A 19307-nucleotide genomic window follows, 5' to 3' on the forward strand; every position below is an offset into this window, starting at 1 on the left:
TTACCCCCATATGTGTCCTAAATGCCTTTAAGTCTCATTTTATGATTGATTTTTTTTTTTTCAATTTATAACTGTATTTCATTTTTGCTACCGAGGCTGAAAACAATGTACCTCTCTACGACAGTAATTTTATTTAATTTTCCTGAATTAATATAATTTTGAAAAAGAATTCCCCTCCTCCACATCTAGCCTCCCTCGGTTACTTTTATTTAAAAAAGATTTTAGATAAATAGTGTTCCTCCTTACTTTGTGTTATATTAAAAGATGTTTGGTCAGATTTTACAGAGTTGATGTTTTAAACCGTAGCTTCAATCTGTTTGAGTGAATTTTGTGGTTGCCAAGTACTGTGGTACACACTTTGTCAAGGAATATTAAAAATAGAATGTTGTGGTGGTACAAACCTTGCAGAAGTGAATTGTAATCATCAAATGATGAATCTAACTTCTTCATCCTTAATATTCTTAGTATGTAATCAAGCTCTCAAGATTCTAATTACCTTTAATCATACAGGAAAATGATTTTGGATTGGCCAATGAAAGTCTCTATGTAGCGAGTATTTCAAATGTGGACCATAACCTCTAGTTCCCTCCCAACATAAATTATTTTTATGATCCTTAGATATAGCCTATTTTGTATTTATTCTTTTCAAAGGCATAGCAATGAAGTATTTGCTTTTTTATGTCGTCATTATTGGATGTTTAGTCGATGTTTTTTTAATTTTATTTATTCAACCATTTTTAAGCTGTTCATTTCTACGTCATGCATTATGCATGTATACATATGCATTTTCAACATTGCTTGTTCTCGTGTACTGATAATTTCAAATTTTATTTATTGTTTCATTATATTCTTTATCTCAAGTATTGATGTTTAATTGAGTGTTTTACAATATCAATGTTATGAGAAATGTATCATATTTTTTACTAGAAATATTAGATGCTGTAATTCCTAGTTGGATTATCATAAAGTGAACAGAATTCTTTCCCTTTAAAAAATTGTTTTGCTCTATTGCTTGAGATATTTAATTCTTTATGGTGCTCATCTCCAAACTTATAAGAAGAAGATTAAAATTTAATTCTATCATAAATTGTGGTATAAATCTATGGGAAAGAACATGAATTCTCAAAGAAGTTATTTAAATCTATCTCATAATTATATCATGAATATATGTTACTGATTTAACCTATTTCTGACCATTTAAATATCTTCTTCAAGCTTTTTTATCTGAATATTGTGTTTTATTATTTAAATTAGCATTAACACAAGTATTACAAAAATAATGCTAAAATGATAATCAACTGTGTATCAAGGGGACTAAGATCATAGAGTACCAAAAAGGTGATTTTCATCTTTTAGGTCCTTTTTAAATTTTTAATATCTATTGAATATCAAGTGTATATTTTTTATCTTGAATTGTAGGTATCCTTCTCTGGAAACTTTGTGAGAGTGAGCGGCTACAAGGCGCCTCTTGGTGTCAAAGGTGCTCCACCAACAGCAGCCAAGAGGGGAAGGCCACCCAAGAATCCAGTTCCGCCCACCCCTCTCAACATCGAAGGCATGGCCGTCCCATCTACATCTGTGGCCATGCCCCAGCAACCCTTGCTATCAGGCAGCCCCATTGCCGGTGGATCCAGTCCCCAGGGTGCAATAAAGAAAGCACGAGGTCGTCCCCCCGGCTCCAAGAGCAGATCTGCGACAACCACTCCAGATTTCACGTTGAAGAGGAGGTTTGGAGAGGCTGTGGGAGAGGCTTATAGCCCTGAAGGAGACAAGTACAGCGCCAGCAAGAGAGTGAGACCAGGGTCGTCGCCTGTCAATCAGCACCCAGTTAGCTCCGTTGCACCGAGTGTGCCTGGAGAGCCTTATGTGTGCAAGGGCTGTGGAGCTGTGTTTGACAATGCCTCATCTTGCGAACGTCATGGAAAGAAATGTGTGTTTCGTCGGCAGACGCCAGCTGCACCATCTAGCGATGGCATCAGGTTGACATCATCCAGCGGTGTGAGACCAGTTCACGCTTGTCCTCATTGTGGTAAGAATTTCACGTATGCCACATCCATGGAGAAGCACGTGAGGGTATGCGGTAGCAACCCATCGCCCAGGGGCACACCAGTTCATGCGAGGAGGGCTACTGCCCCTAGTGCAGTGGGGAGAAAGATGGATGAGGAAGGAGAGGATGAAGAAGAGGAGGAAGAGGAGGAGGAGGAGGAAGAGGATGTCGAGGAAGAAGTGGTGAAGAAAGATGAGGAAAGCCAAGAGGGAATGGTATCCGATGGCAAGGAGATGGAATCTCAGCCTCCTCAGGAGCCGGACATGCCTCAGCTGCAAAAGGAAGAGCCAGTGGCCAGTCCTCCCACCAAGGATGATGACATCCCCGTGCTGACTCCGGTGGAGCCCGAGGAGGAAGAGGAGGAGGGGGCATCAGAAGCCATTGTGGTGGATGCTGTGGAGATTGCAAAGGTGGACATTACAGTGGAAGTGGAGGAACCTGTTGTTTCTGAAACTGCTGATGCCGAAGTTGCTGTTTTCACTGAGAGTGAAACCACTGTAACTATCACGGAGGAAGAAATTGTGAAGCCGGTGGATGAACCTCCAGTGGAGGTGAAGGAGGAAGTGGTTGAAATGCCCGTGAAGGTTGAAGTTGAAGAGAAGGTTCCAGAACCTGAAGACAAGGTACAGGTTCCGGCAGAAGTCGTAGTTGAGGATACGGCAGAGAAGGCACCAGCCAAGGAAACAACCGCAGAAGTCGAAGAAAGGCCCGAGACCCCTGAGCCAGAAGAGACAATCATCTTGACCACTGGTAAGAGGACACGAGGAAGTTCTTCTGGTGGGCACGTCGCCAAGAAGAACAAAGTTGAAGTGGAAGCAGAAGAGCCTGTAATCGAATCGGAGACACCAAAGAGAAAGGGAGGAAAGAAGGGGGCCACTGCCAGCACAAGAGGGAAATCTCCAAAAGGTGTGCGAAGTACGCGTGGAACCAAGGGAGATGATGATGTGGCCAGTGAGGGGGAGGAAAAGAAGGACGATCAAACAAAGAAAGAGGACAATGCTGAGGAAACGGCTTGTGACGAAGTTAAAGTTAAAACTGAGACAGAAGAGAGTCCCATTCCAGTTGTCAAGGAAGCTGAAGTGGAAGTTGAAAAGGAAGCTCCAAAATTAGCAGATGAACCGGAAAGTGTGTCCGTTGTGAAGGAGGAAGAGAATGAGAAGGAGGACACTTCGGGGAGCGAAGTGAGGGGGAAGAGGGGTAGGAGAGGAAAGAGTTCAACCAAGGCAGCAACACCGGCCGCACCAGCGAGTGAAGTGAGCCCAAAGGTCACTCAGGAGAAGGCCGATTCCACCCCCGTCACCCCAAGACAGGGCAAGAGAAAGGGTGCGTCTCAGGAAAGACCAAGCAGTCCAAAGGCTGAAGAAATGCCACTTGCTGCTGCCCCCGAGATAGAACCCAAGGTCACACGAGGATCAGCTCAAGGCAAAGGTGCTTCCTCCAAGGATAAAGAAATTACAAAGGATGATAAGGGAAAGTCGCCCGTTTCAAAGAAGGAAGAGGAAGTCTCAGTGCCTGCCAAAGAGAAGAAAGGGGCTGCTGTCGAGAAGCCTGAGGAAGAACCTGCTCCTGTTGTGAAAGAGATGGAGGAGGAGAAGCCTAAAGATGCTGCAGAAGTCAAACCTGAGGAGTCGGAGGAGAAAGATGATGCCAAAGAAGAAGAGAGTGAGAAAGAGGAAGAGGAGGAGGATGACGAGGATGAAGGAAAAGACAGCAAACTGAGAGGCACCAAAGGTCCCAAGGGTAAGGTGAGCAAAAAGATTTCCAAAAAGAAGAAGAAGCAGGAAGTGAAGAAGGTAGTTGAGAACTTTTGGTGCGAAGTTTGCGAAATGTCTTATTCATCTGCTTTTAACCTTGTCAAGCACGGAATGAGTCGTAAGCATCAGAACAACTTGAAGTTGGCTCAAGAGAAGAAAGATGCTTCCAAAGAGTCAGTGGAAGGTGAAAAATCAAAAGACAAGAAAGGGGGTGATGAAGAGGAGGGGCCTGGAGAAGGGAAAATGGCCGAATCAGCTAAGAAAGGTGGGAAAAGCAGTGGAAAGGAAAGTGAGAGTACATTGGGGAAAGGTAAAGAGTCAGAGAAAACAAGTGCTCCCAAGTCCAGCGATGGAGGCAAGGGAGACAAAGAGAAGAAGGATGATGGAGAAGGGAAGACCTCCAAAAAGAAAAGTGATGGAGATTTAAAGGGGAAAGAAAGCAATGAGGCTGCTTCGGAGAAAGAAAAGAGTGAGAAAAGTGATGCAGCTAGCACCTCGAAGGTTGAGTCATGTGAGAAATCTAGTCCTCAAGATAAGAAGGGGAAAAGTGCAGCTTCGGAGAATGATGGTGATGCAAAGACATCATCTGCAAAAGTGAAGCCATCACCTGAGAAAAAGTCTCCAGAAAAAAAGACTGCGGAAAAAAAGTCAGAGAAGAAGTCACCAGAGAAAAAGACGCAGGAAAAAAACTTGACAGAGAAAAACCAGCAGCCAAAAAACTTGACAGAGAAAAACCTGCAGGAAAAAAACTTGCAGGAAAAAAACTTACAGGAAAAAAACTTGCAGGAGAAAAAGTCTTCAGACAAGAAGACCCCAGAAAAAAAGGCACCCGAAAAGAAGCCTCCAGAAAAAAAGTCCCCGGAGAAGAAATCGGGGGAAAGAAAGCCAGCAGAAAAGAAGCCACCAGACCTCGAGACCAAAGAAGGTGATGAAGAAGATAAGGTATCAAAAAAGGACAATTCATCCAAGTCCATGGTTGAAAGCGAAAAAGTAGATGCTTCTCCTCCAGAAGCCAGCAAAATTCCCCCAAAGGAGGATCAAGGCAAGACAGAGGTCCAAGTTCGAAAGGAAGTCGTGGCACCACTAACTGTTCCTGAAAATGCTTCTTCCTCCAGAGTCATCACAAGCGATGTAAGTCAGCCAGAAGGATCAAAAGTGCCCATTCCAAAAGACATCGCCGATAGCTCCCTCATCGGTCAGACAGCAAGTGAGCGAGAGAAATCTGAACAGGGCGACAACCAGCCTGCACCAGCACAGGAGGCAGAGAGCAGCATCACCAAGGTGTCCCCGGAAGCCACCGTCGCGGCGGCGCCCGAATCCGCGACGGTCATCGAGGGCACAAAAAACGGCGAAGATGAAGCAGTTCCAGTCTGGCCTGAAACACCAGCAGTAGCTCCATCTCAGGAGTTTGCTCAACCCCTAGCACCCCCACCATCAAACTATAACATGATGTACGAGTGGAACACTGGAGTAGTGCCTCAGCAGGTTCCCCCACCTCCTCCCGCACCACCCTCTGCGATGCCACCGCAACAACCTAGCATCACCACGCAGATGCATCCAACGCAGCAGCTGGACGGTTGGGGCGTGTACGGGGGATGGGAGGCTCCGATCACCGACCCAAACCCTCCACCCTCGCCCGGTCTGTGGCGTTACCAACCCCCCAACCCCATTCCTTGGACCGATCCTCAGCATTCCCTCTCCCCGATACCACGCGTGCCCTCCTACGAAGACCCCACCCCGGTCGCACATCCTTCGACTCCCAATCCGTCCCCTCCAAACCCAAGTCTTGGATCGATCCTGGATTCCGTGAATAGGATCCTTGGAGAAGATGTCCCTGGATTTGATTCATCCCGAATGCAAGCTGGAGCCACGGCCCCTGAAGAGGAGTATGGAGGTGTTGGGCTCTTTGGGGAAGGTTTGGCGGAATTGCAACGTGCCATGGGAGCCACAGACGAGGAGATGGCAATGCTCCAGCAATTAGGAACGGGGCCTCTTGACTTCGTGTACGACAACAATGCAATGCCAACCAGTGTACCATACAGTGCAATTGAACATAATGATCAAACTGGGCCCCTGCCTAACCCTGAGCTTGTTGACCTGGATAACCAGTCTGCAGCTGTAACCATTGGAGGAGATGGACCAATAGAAGAAGCAGAGAGTACTACATTGCCATCAGTGGCTGCTGATTCATCCAGTTACTATGGGGTGAGTATTCTATATACTTTCAACTACGTATCAACCATCCCTCTGGCTCTATCTAAAATTCACTCTGACCCAAAATCGTAAGTCATCGGAAGAATTTGTTAGATGCAAGGGTACAACAATAATTGATCTCCCATATTCAGTCATTCTCTCTTAAGTTTAAAATAAGAAAACACGGAAGTTTCTGCATAATTTTCAGTAGTGGGTGATGTCATTAAAGTTTTGACACATTTAATCAATCAGGAGGAACGTTTCACTGAGGGAAGGGATTGATTGCACGTGCGTAAACAGCAACAAGCCATAAGAGACCGATGCAGATGACTGAGGAGTATTTAAGAAACAAAGACATGCTCATCATGAGTTTGTGGAATTGTCAGCTTACCTGTAAAATGATCACAAGCATTTTTTTCCTTCAAATAGCTTGAGAAGTAGGCAACAGATCAAACGACAGAAAAATCTAGGTCCAAAGCCATGGATCAATCCTGGATTCTGAAAATAGGGTTCTTGGAGATGTCCCTGGATTCGATCCGTCCCTTATGCAAATTGGAGTCATAGTCTTCATTTCTCAAGCTCTAATCTTTATCTTTCCATATCCCCTGATTTTCTTTTAATTAATTGAGATTTTGAGTTGAGTGACAGACCCCACATGTTGTTTTAATGCATTTCATCTTTGTTCTCCTCCCACTTGTAAACCATGCTTAAATTCCTCCACCATTAGGATGGTCGAGGTGGGAAGAGGAAGCGGTGTGGTCCGCCTCCAAGCAAGTGCAAGAAGATCGTGCCGCCTCCCCGTGAGAGCAACCGCGGATGGCGTGGCGGAAGGAGGCTGCTGCCAGCGCAGGCCAGCCTTGCGTCAGCCCACCTGCTCATTTCCCAGTACGAGAAGAAAGAAATGGTGTGCCCCATGTGCAATAGACATTTCTTGGGCCTGGCAGCCCTCGAGACTCACGTAGCGTGGGTGCACAAGGTGAAAGATGCCAAGCAACACATTCTGGAGGGAGCGACCGATGGCCAGCCTTGCGGAAGTAAGTTTTTATGATCATTTTCTCTCTTGCTGTACATTTATTCATTTTTGAAATTGTTTATATACTTTTCAAGCCTTCCCTTCTGGGTGTTAGCCATCACAAAAGACTTTGGAAACATTTCTCCTGGAAAAATTAAGTGCCTTTATCACTAGACTTACTTAGTAAGTGTGTGTGGACGACTCTTTTTAAGGTTTACTTCAGGCTAGCAGGAAGGTCTTTAATAAAATAATGAGAAAGGTAATTTAGGGCTTATGGTCAAAGTTGGCTTTAGCTTTTTAATGTTCTCAGTTTTAATAATAGGCATGGAGAATGCTTTAGCTGTAAGGAAGTGCTATGTATATGTATTTATATCTTCATAAAATTAGTTTGCTCTCTCATCAACTTGTGCTCATTATTTGTACTGGTCAGACAAAGTTTCAATGGCTCATTATTTATATTGTTGATGGTTCTCATGAGCCTATGCTTCTACTCATTGAGGAAGAGATTAAATTTAAGATTTTTATCACTGAACGAGGTTGGTGCCACTCTTTTGTTAGTTGTGTTTCTGGTTCAGTTGCTGGCATTGGTTCTCGGTCCTGGTTCACAGATTTGGCTCTTAATCAAGCATTCCATTTTCATGGAATAATTTTCAGATCATGTTGTTGGTTATTGTTATGTATTGATTATGGGTAGGTATTATGAAAACTGCCTAAAATAAATTATCAAGTTATCTTATTTGTGATTGGATTCATAGCATCACACTTTAGTCAGTAATGTAGATTATCCTCTTGGAAATTTTTCCGATTACTCATGGTCCAAATTATTCCAGTGTATATTCTTTTCTGAGTCTGGTTCTAAGCTTATTTAACTGCTCATACGTGAAGAATATCATGGAATTTTTTAATTTTCCGCATGATGTACTGAGGCTTCTTTCAAAAATTCCTATTCTAATGTGTTGAAGCTAATTGCTTTTATTTGCGATTCTAATACTTGTGTCATTGATAAAAAATTTCACCCATGTTGTTCTCTCTTCTGTACAACTTGGGAAAAGTATTTTTTTTTTTTTTCAAAATTAATTTGAAATCACCTGGCTGATAGATAGGCCAGCCAATTTAAAACCGGAGAAGCCAAGAATCTAAGAGCCAAACCAATCCATCCCTGGTATTACTCAAATCTTGTCTTTTGCATTCATTTTTAATTCTTCATTCTCTTTGCAGAAAAATCGAACCCAGCTGCCAGCAATACTCTGCGGGAACTTGTTGCGGGGCGAGGCGTTGGAGGTGTGGTGGTGGGTGGGGGTGTGACTTCAAGTCCCACTCCTTCCAGGCGCTTGCCTTGCTTTGTATGCAAAGAGCTGTACTCCGACGTGATCTCGCTCAACCACCACATAGCGCAACAGCATCTGCGCAGGCGGCCTGGTGAAGGTGGCAGCGTTCCCGAGATGGATGGCAACTTGAAGAGTCAAATGACCTCTGCTCTTGGAGGCCTCCTGGGCAAAGCCCTGGCCAACATGCGCAGCCGTTCTGATGCTAATGCAACAAAGCCCACCATAGGACTGCCTGCCATGGCTAGTAAAAGGTTAGGTTTTGAATGTTTTCACTACTTATATCTCTTGGCCATCCTTCCATTGGATAGTCTTCCTTTTCTCAAAGAACAGTACAGTGAGTCCACGTTCTGTCACCCCGTTTAACGTCATTTTGTGATAACATCACGAAAATTTTGAGATGGTCATTCGTTTATCGCACCTGTGCTTAGCAATAACTTTAAGTCTTTTAAAGGAGAAAAAACGTGAAGTGGCAGGCATTGCTGGTTGTTCGTTTAGTGGGCACTAATACAGTCAGTCTATATAAAGTGTAAAACGGTGTGTTTATTGTTAATTGCGATTACGGTTTTAGCAAATTTTCTGCAAAATGAGTTCTTAGGTAGGTGCGCAAGGTTTTACTTGACATAATGGTTTTCAGGAACCTAAAATGTGATTTCAAGGCATTTTTCCGTGTAGAACTCGGAATTTTTGTCATCACTTTTTTCACTGTGTTCACAATAATTTCGGTTCCTGAAACTGTGACAATGTTTCAGCGATGATGATGCCCAGGCGATGCTTGCCCGGGCGACCACCGTATCGAAGCCGAAAAGCAAGAGCAGGAAGATACAAAAATGGGGAAGGATTTACGTCGCAGCTGCTATTGTCGTCGATGAAGACAGGAACTCTTATTTTTGCCATAATTTGGCATTCCCATCGTAAAAAATGCCCCAGATATGACGTGCTAAAATTTTTTCGTGTAGGAATTGTGAGGTCTAGGAGCCGATATTCACTTTTTACATTGATTTTTATGGGATATTATGTTTCGTTTAACGTCATTTCGTTTATCGTCACATTTTTCATGAACGGTAAGTGATGTTAAAAGAGGACTCACTGTAGATTGGTTTTCCTCGTAACAGCTCTTATTGCCTGGTTTGACGATGTGAGATTATTCCACCCCAAATCCATCCAACTAGCCATAGGCAGTCATTGTGCCCTTCCAGGATGTCCAGGGACTGGGAAAAATCTGGAATTGTGCTTGCATTTATAGTCCTTGGAATTATGCGTGAATTATTCCTGATTTTTGCTCCAACCTGCAATTTCAAAATCTTTTATTTCACATTCATTTCACTTCAAATTTTGCCAGTTCAGCACACATTTTCTGGCCTAAAACGTGTTAGTCATAATTTCAAGTGCAGTAGCTTAGTAGAATTTTTGTGGCCGCATCGAAATGTGGAATTTCACACAAGACAACGGAATTGAAATGTCTAACACTCTTGATTCAAGTAAGATTGAAAAAAAAGAACAAAATTCCTGGTGACATCAGCATCTTTTTACGAGGTCGAACTAGCTTCTTCGCTTGAATTGAATAAATTTTACATACTATGTGTTTTAAATAACGTATTCCTTGTCCTAGTACATAAATATAATATTATCACATAAAAAGTATTGAAGTAATCTTGTATGTTTTAAAAATCTTATCCTTAGAAGTAATCACGTAATTATTAGCCTGGAATTTTGTCAAAGTTCTATTGAAATTATGCATTAATTTTTCTGCTGATTGTCTGCTGATGCCCTGTCTTCATGGCATTGCCTCCTTCCTGTTTTTTTTCCCAATTACCAATCACATCCGAGAACTCCAGATGAGAAAGGAGGTACATTCATCAACTCTGGATAGTGACATTGCTTAGTCGTAAAATTGCATCAGTTTCATGAATTTGGTGTAATATTTGCATTCATGAATACAATGATATGATAATGTCCTAGTGTATGCTTTAGAAATGTGCATGAATTATGTTAATCTTTAGTGTCACTATTCTTTTTTCAACTCTTAATTTGTGTTTCATTCCAGTTCCTTGTACAGTCCCTTTCCCAAATTGAACCTTTTGACCAAGTCATTGGATGCGATAAGTAAGATGTCAGGTGGCAGTGATGGTTCCATCAGGAAGTCATTCAGTGGGCCTTCATGCAGTGACATTGCTGGGGATAGCTACGATGCGTCGTCTGACTCTCCAGAAGTGTCTCTGTTCCGAAGGGATGATGGTGTTGACCCCTCTGAGTGGTCTTCGGACGGAGAGGATTCGGCCAAAGGCCAGGAAGCGGAAGCGCAATTGGAGGAAGGTGAAATACCCAGCTTCCATCACATCTGCCAATTCTGTGGAGACAGGTGAGTTGATTAACCCAGTGGCAAAATGTTGACTTCTGTTTGAGGGTGTAATGAGGAACACTATTAATATTTTGTGCTAAAAGTAATCTCCATCACCAATTTCATCTGGGAATCATGATTGATGTTTTGAAGTAAATCTTTTAGTCCCTTTAATACGTCTTTGTTCTTTCAACTACTTCATTTTTTCATTGAAAAGACAGTTAAAATGGATTGAAAAGCACATATCTGTGGCTGAGCTGAATTGAGCTGAAATGTAATTTTTCAAATCATGAATACTTTGGTAATCTCAATTATTTCCTGCTCATAATAATTGGTAGAGGTTTTCAAAGGCCACATTATTGTGGTGTGTGAGAGAATTGGTGAAGTAGGGGAAAGGGATTGGTAGGGGGAGAAGAATAGGGAAGTCAAGGGCCAGTGGTTGGCAGAATCACCTGAATATATGTAGTTGAAATTCAAATTTACTTCGTATGATTTATGAGAATGTATGCATGTGAACTACCATAAGGCTGGTCGCAAAGGTCCCCATGTGAATATGGTAGGCACCCTTTCATCCTTTTTTGGGCTTGGACTCTCTGTTACGAATTGGGAAATTACCTCCAATTTTGAATGTATATTTTTGTGATTAATTTTTTTGTTGCAGAATGTAGTACTTATTTATTATTACTCTTTGAGTGTTCCTGTTTATTTTTGCCATAATTTTGGTGTGGAATTTCATTTGATAGATAGATACATAATCATTTTGGTTGGCTGTGATCTGTGCAGTTTTATTTAATTGGTGCTCCTGTGATGTTTGAATGTTTTTGTTTCAATCACTTTTTTAGTAGGAATACTTCATTTCATTTTCCAATTTGGTCCGTGTCAGCCCCGACTAACCTAAAATCCCTTGATTGCATCCCCCACTTCTTTGCCGAAATAGTTAGGCATAGAGTCCCCCACTTATGCAATACATACGTCCTCTGATGCTGTATCGTCTTCTCTTTCCTTGTCTAAAGTGCAGAATCTCAGACTTAAAACGGACTTCAATTTTCTACACAATATCTTGAACTCGACTTTTGACTGCCCTGAACTCCTCTCTCTGTTGAATTTTAGAATACCGACTCGTTCCACCCGCTCGCTCTCCCTACTCCACCTTCCTATTCCCAGAATTTCCCTGACCAAGCGCTCACCCTTATGTCGCCTCTCCTCCCTTCTAAATTCGCTCCCTCCTTCCATAGATCCTTTTTATCTGTCACGCAAAACATTCACCGCACAAGCTCTGACCCATATGTCTGCTAATTGAATGTTATACTTCCCTGCTAGTTAATTCTTTGTTTGTTTTTATATTGTTATTGTATTGTCTAATTCATGTCATTGTTAAAAATTTCACTGTAAATTGGTGTCACGGCTGTATGTGAAATTTACTTAAATAAATTAATTAAGAGTGTTCTACGGTAGATTCCATTGATTCTCATCGTTTGCTTTGACAGGTTCCAGAGGTTGTCCAGCAAGAACAGGCATATCACTTGGGCTCATCGTGATATGACTTGCATGGACGTCAGGTTACCCAGGAGCTGTTCGCACGAGAACTCGGACTTTGATGAGCTTTTAGGTCGTGGCCGCAAAGATGAGTCGGGAGATGGAAGCTCAACAGCCAAGGAGGATTCGGAGGACACTCCGGAGACGGGGCGACGTCACAACCACCACCCGTGCCCTGCTTGCCACCTCACCTTCCTCCGTCACTCACAGCTCGAGGCGCACCTGAAACGGGCTCACAATGGAATCGGTGAGAAAATGATGTTTCCAAGCATTGAGTGTCGTGAAGGTGGAGGGGTGATACTCATGGGTCGATGATGCACCAAAAATATGTTATAAGGCTTTGTTTCTGTTGCGTTCAATATTTGTAATCAGTTGTGAGTTCTAAAGTAACTTCTAAGAAGGAATTTGATAACTATTGCTCCCTTGCGACTTATTTGCCTACTCCTTTAGGTTCTGTGTTATAGGAAACGAACAATTACTAATAGCATATAAAGTACATAGTGTCACGGGCATACCCAGGATCAAAACTAGGGGGGGGGGGGAGGGAAAGCCATGGTTGTTCAAGTTGAAGGTGAATGAAATAGACATTTTAAGGAAACTGTTACAGCTCTTTATTAGTTTTTAAAATTATTTGCTTGAAAAAATACCGTATAAGTGCGTGTAAGAGGCGCTCCCCTATTTTGAGCATCGAAGCTAAAGAATAAAAAATTTTGCGGCATTTTTTTTATCCTTTCGCACGGTGTTGCAGACGTATGCCTGGACCTGGGCAATTATTGCGGCATTTTTTCAGCTAAATTTACACGATTTGTATGGTGCTCGGAGATAAGTATGTACAGTGGAACTTGGTTAGTATGTTCCTCCTTAGTATGTTTTCCTCCTTAGTACGACGATTTCTATCGGTCCCGGTACCATCGGAACAAAATACAGGCAAAAGTATTTGGTTAGTACTAGTGATGGGTCGGTTCGATTCCTCGATTCTTCGATTCCTCGATTCTCGGCCAAGAATCGGAATCGAAAATGAGTACTTGCCAATGTGAAAAATCGATTCCGATTCCAGTAGTACTTCGAACCACAAATTTAAATATGACCGCGTTTCCAACAGTCATTTGAATTCTCGCGCAGCGTTATCGTAACAACAAAAACATTATCTTCTGTGGATTTGCGAGTACTCGAAAGTTCGAGTAGAGTCGAATAGTTGGTACTTTTATGCGCTTAAGTAGTTGGTACTCGACTCGAGCGTTTCGAGCAGCATTGCAAATGTCGAGTCGAGTAAGTTACGGTTACAGGGCTTTCGAGGCTAGTAGGTCCAGCAATCTGCCGGCAGGAAGTGCTATCATGAAACTCATGTAGTAATACAGTTTTTAAAGCCGATAAGTCATTACAATGTCTTGGCTTGGTAGTTTTAGCTTTCTGCACACTCTACAGTTGTCAACGTGGGCGCCGAATACCTTTACGCCAGCCGCGGCGGCCGATCGGCCGACACCGCGGTGCACCGGTCCGAAATCGGAAAAAGCTGGAATCAAGTCCAAAATCATCTTTTTGGGGAAAGAGGCTTGAAACTTAGCGTAAATACTCATAAATCGTTACCAGATATATACTTATATGCCATTTTACCTAAATACGACGCTTTAGTGGCCCAAACATGACCAACTTTTCAAAACCACGCGCGATCTCGTTAATCCTCGAAAATTTTTAAATTTATCCAGGTGGTGTTGCGTCGGTATGATTTTTATGGAATAAAAAACGCAATATTCCTTTCACTTGGTGCTTTTTCTATACTTCCAATGACTTTTGAAGATTTTGGCTTTCATCTGTCTGGTTTTACAACGCGAAATGGTCGACCCGTTTTTCACTTGAAATTTGACATAAAGTAGAAACTATCTTTCGTTTGCGAAAAATATAACTCGGAAAATTTGAACCACAATATAAAGTAGAGTTTTCTAAAAAGTACTAAGCAGAAATCTTGGAAAAACACTTTTGCGAAGAAGGAAATAAGAGCGATTTTTTAATCGCGCTTCAAGGCCGAGCTACACGCCGCGGAACTCGGTAACTGAGGCCGATTTTTCAAGTTTTTTAAAACTTTAGTCTTGAAAATCGTCATTTAAAGCACGGACAATCGTCTTCATTGACTTAAAAAACTAAAATGAGGGTGTTAAAAAGGGTACGTTATTAATAGATTGACTTGACCAATTAACTCATTACTCGAGTGAAAATACTAAGGATTGTATATTTTTCGGGAACTATCCCACGCATAAGAAATATGGCTCGGGTATTGAAGTAAAGTGAAGAGATTAAGTCGGCATGCTTAAGAGAGAGGAAAATGCACTGTTTCCTCGAAAGGCAACAGCCGATACCCTTTTTCCCTCTCCACCTTCGCAGAGGTGAGTCGCGCGGAAAGCTGAGTTTTCACATCACAAGGCATCTTTTAGCCTTTTTTAATACTGCGTTCGTCCGATGTGATGTTCGTTTATAGCGTTTAGTTTCTTTCTTGAACTTAAAAAAGCAAGATTTTTAAGGTTGATTAAATGACGTGAGAAGTATAGGTATTTTTGGCTCTACAAAACTAAAGCTAAGTTCTTTAGCTCATTTGCTTAAGCAACTTGAGTTCCATGAGGTTTCAAGATCCACAAAGATCGATGATATACTTCAAGTTTCCGAAATCTTGCAATTTTGGGAGGAAAGTACTTTCCCAGTCACACAATTATGTAGCAAAAGGCAATTTTCTGCAGGCATTAATACTGTAACATGGAGACATCAAAACCTGCTGGCTGAGCATGAGCATGTTGGTTTTTCTGCTTGAGAATTTGAAAGGGCCAAATATTACACGATTCATATAAGCAGTATTTAATCTTAATTATAACTGTGAATATGACTTTACTCAGGGTTCTCCCATGTAGGTCTTTTTCTTGGAGCCTATGTCGTCAGAATCGATGGAATCGGTATCGGTAGAATCGGAATCGAAATGTCAGAATCGGAATCGGGATCGGAATCGATAAAATTTTGGAATCGACCCATCACTAGTTAGTACGTTTGAAAAAATTGCGCTTTCCTGGTTAGTACGCTCAATTGCTAGCCGTGACGCAACCCGCAATTCGTTCTATATTATTTTCTTAAGGGTCATAAAGCTCCGAATTCATGATTTAATTTATTATTACGAGCCATTAACATCCTTGCATTCATTCCACATATATTTCTTCGACTGTGATTTATCCAAATGCATTTTTCAATTCTTATGACGTGATGAATAATAAAATATGGCCATTTGTCAGAAATGTCTGACTATGCAAAACTGCAGCCAATGAGAAGCCCCAATTTTCCCCACCCCGAGCTCCTCACCTTCTGTTGCCTCTGGAGTGCCCACTGCGCACAAATTTCACGAGTGGGCAATTGTTGCTATTGCACGAGTTATCATGATGAAGAAATGACTCTTATCCAATTCCCACTTTATCTAAAGCAGTACTGCACGACGTCAATGCTACTGAGTACGTGCGTATTTGACTACTGCTGCAGGAGCGGACGATGCTCTGGATCTCCACGCGAAGCTTAGCTTAAAAATACTCGATCTCGGCACGAAAGCAGACGACATTAAATAAATTTTTAAAGTAAATTTCAACTGTATAATATAAAATCTTCTTGTAATTATGTCGTAATCTAATAATCTTGCGTGTTATTATTCGATATATCGATTGATATAACATTCGATAAGGATCGTAGCACTTTTCCACAAGAATTTTTAATGCGTACAACGCGTTTCGGCTCACTGAGCCATCATCTGGTACAAGACGCTTGAACACATGTGAAGATCCCTTTTATACCCTTGAGAGAGGAGAGTATTGGAGAAGGAGAGGATTTGACATCTTTGAGGAAGGGGGGGTGGGAACGGGTGTACAGAGTAGAGACAATGGGGAAAGATACAACTACGGGATGTAGAGAACCCACGTTGGAGGGAGGGTTCTGGTCATAACTGTAAAATGACGACACGTGGGGAAGACCATAGCAAAACAGGAGGAGGGGGTGTTGAGAAGAGTGAAAAAGGGGGGGGGTTTAGGGTAAAAAGAGGCCGCGTGTCTTTTGAAAGTGAGAGGAGTAAGTAGCGACGCAGGAAAAAAGGCGGGGGTGAGGAGTCCCTTTGGGTTAGCTGAGAAGGAGTGAAAGTTAGCGGGGGTACAAGGGAGGAAATTGCCAGCAATAGAAAATGGTCAAATGCGTAGAGAGGATGGGCGGACGGGAAACACCCCGTGGATGTTGGGGTCACTTAAGACGTGGGTGAGGAAAGAATTTCACCATTTGTTTTGGTGAAGGGTATCTTTAGGAGAGGGGAGTGGGTGAAAAACACTTGCTCATTCATAAGTGTATTCAAATCACTTTGTACAATTTCGAATTGCTCAAAAACATCCAGTCTTGTACCAAATGATGGCTCAGTGAGCCGAAACGCGTTGTACGCATTAAAAATTCTTGTGGAAAAGTGCTACGATCTTTCATTTACTTAAATATGTCTAACTTCCACCAATTGAAGCCTGAATCTGTTGAACTTATTCGATATGGCTTTATTCCAGAAGCGAATGTGTACGGCTGTTGCCCTAATTTAAGGTTAATAAAATTTTGTCCAATTTTTATGATGTATAAAAACAACCCGTTGACATACTCAGGGTTGTTGTTATATTCTCCGAGTATGCTGTGACAAAAAAGAAATGATTTAGCTTTACTTGTCCTCTTTCTATAAATACATATAGGATAAATCACGGGAGAAAGACGCCGTTTTCATGCACTAATTGTCTTCGGGAAATCTATGAAACATTGTGGTTTTTATTCCCATGGTATTGTTTTTCCTTGTAGCGCCCAATTTCTTTATTTTAAAGGTGAAAAGAGTTCAGGAAGGCGATCCTAGGAGAACTACCGATAGTAATTGTAATTATGATGACTTTTCCACAGCTTGCAATTACCCCGACTGCTATTTTTTACTTTCCTCGTTAGCACGTTTTCCTGGTTAGTACGTTCATTTTTTGTGGTCCCTTTAGAAACGTACTAAACAAGTTCCACTGTATTCATATGTAGTCTTAACCTTATGATGCTTACTGGGCATGGTCAGATTGGGTACTTTGGATCCTAAAATCCACGGATAATTCCCTACACCTTATGCTCCGGATCCAAATTCGTCGAAGAAATTGAATCTGAATCCAAAATTTTAAATTAATGCTTTCGTGAATGCAACATCCCATAAGAAGGAGTAGAAAGAGTTCCAATCCTCTCTTCGCATACCCCGTTGCTCTACAAGGCTTGTCCTACTCATGCACAATTTTGTTTAAAAGCTCTCGCAGGAGTATTGCAATAGAATTGCAGCCGTGGAAAATTTTAAGTTAAAACACGACAGACACACAGCATGAACCTTCCCAATAGATTGGACAACAATCGGGGAAATCTCAGCGTCGTAGGACAAAAACCACGTCGTAGATTTCACGGAACCATAATCGGCAAGCCATCAGTCAATGCCTCTGCCATTTTTTTTCCTTTCCGAGACCCCACAGGAAAATAGGAAAATATCAAGTTACAGGGGAACAATGGAAACGTGTTTCATCCCTACCCCTTCTCACCAACTGACCTTTTTCGGTCTACCAGGTTCAATTCTCCTAGTTTCTGGAGGCCAAATGCTACGTGAGTCACCTTCTGAGCTCGAAGATATCTCGATAGCTTTCAGCAATTGTATGACACGCACGAGGTTCTAAAAAGAATTAGACCTAACGCGACGTATATCTGAAAGCATTTAAGTTTTTTAAGCTCTAATTGATTGACACAAAGATTTATAGTTATAACAAGGCTACTGATATTCAACATCGTCCAAGCAGCACAATTTCGGAGGAAACAAGTGTAGCATAAGCACATTCAAACAAGACGAGACAGACTGGAAACTTCAGGCAACACAAACTGCATATATCACATTGCTGCACCTTCGCCCCTTCACTTTGAATGCAACCACGTCGCATGCAAGATCGGACGTGTTCTTCCCTTGCTCCTTCGCTCATAGCCTCGTAGCTTGAAATACAGAGGAGAGGGAGCGCGCTCCTTCCCCTCAACCTATCCTTCAGCACTCTTCACTTATAAGCATTTCCGATTTCTTCTATCCATCATTTAGGCCAACAATGTACAAACTCGTTCGAATTTTTTTAACTGCAGGTTTTGGCAACAATATAATTTTCAGTTGCAATAATCCTCATATTAGCGTCTGAAGATGATTTTTGAAAAATCAGGTCCTCAGCATAATGGAAATTAATTGGCAAGACAGATGTAGACTATTGACTAGGTATTGTCCTTCAAAACTGCGTGTTTCTCTACGTTTGATATGCAATTACAATTTGCAGAATAAATGCCACGGGATGCCCACTCGTGGCAGTAAATTTCGTGCGCCCTCCAGAGCGAAAAACCACGCGCGATCTTTTCTATGTTCACCTCCGATGTACCGATGTGACCTACAAGAAAATGTGATGCTTACAAGAAAAGCAAACAGGAGCATTGTAAAAATATGTCACTAAGGGAGAAGCTTCCCTGCCTGCCGCTTGTTTTTGACCCAGGGTTTCAGATGACTGACTCACACTAAAAACCAAGGCCACTCAGTCCCCCTTAGACTTGCTACCGGTGAAGGGGAGGGGGGGATAAGAAGTTTGTGTAAGAGGCGCACCCTCATTTTCGGCTGCAATTTCTGGGAAAAAAGGTGTGCCTCTTACACGCGCTTATACAGTATTATTTTCCTTAAAGACATTTGCAATTTTTGCTTCTAGGGGGGGCAGCTGCCCACTCCTGCCCCTCACTGGGTACGCCCATGCATAGTGTATCTAGTTAAATGTCCATCACTGAATCAGTGGCATTGTTCAATTAAATCAAATCGTCAATGCTATTATGTCCATTTGCATTGCTACAGGAATCGTTTTCAGGATGGCAAACACGTGAAATAAATCCTTCATCATGTGAAATACATATATAGATTTTGGCTTTCATGAAAATTATTTCATTTGAAAGTCAGCAGCTTGAGGTAGGAAATTATTTTTGTCCAAAATCCACCATACGTACCATCCGTTTGATTCGTGAATTTATTGAATATTTGGTG

General features: G+C 42.1%; 1 protein-coding gene across 4 annotated transcripts in view; it reads left to right on the top strand.

The window, feature by feature from the left end:
• The window catches only part of LOC124163821, a 187144-nt gene that overhangs the window by 160306 nt on the left and 7531 nt on the right, over positions 1-19307 (top strand). For all 4 annotated transcript variants that reach the window (XM_046540919.1, XM_046540920.1, XM_046540921.1 and 1 more), the window contains 5 exons: positions 1420-6006; positions 6722-7028; positions 8225-8585; positions 10379-10693; positions 12160-12455. In XM_046540919.1, the coding sequence (XP_046396875.1) occupies positions 1420-6006; positions 6722-7028; positions 8225-8585; positions 10379-10693; positions 12160-12455 (5866 nt within the window). The remainder of the gene's footprint in view (positions 1-1419; positions 6007-6721; positions 7029-8224; positions 8586-10378; positions 10694-12159; positions 12456-19307) is intronic.

Source organism: Ischnura elegans, chromosome 8 (assembly GCF_921293095.1).
Source record: "Ischnura elegans chromosome 8, ioIscEleg1.1, whole genome shotgun sequence".
NCBI classification, from domain to species: Eukaryota; Metazoa; Arthropoda; class Insecta; order Odonata; family Coenagrionidae; genus Ischnura; species Ischnura elegans.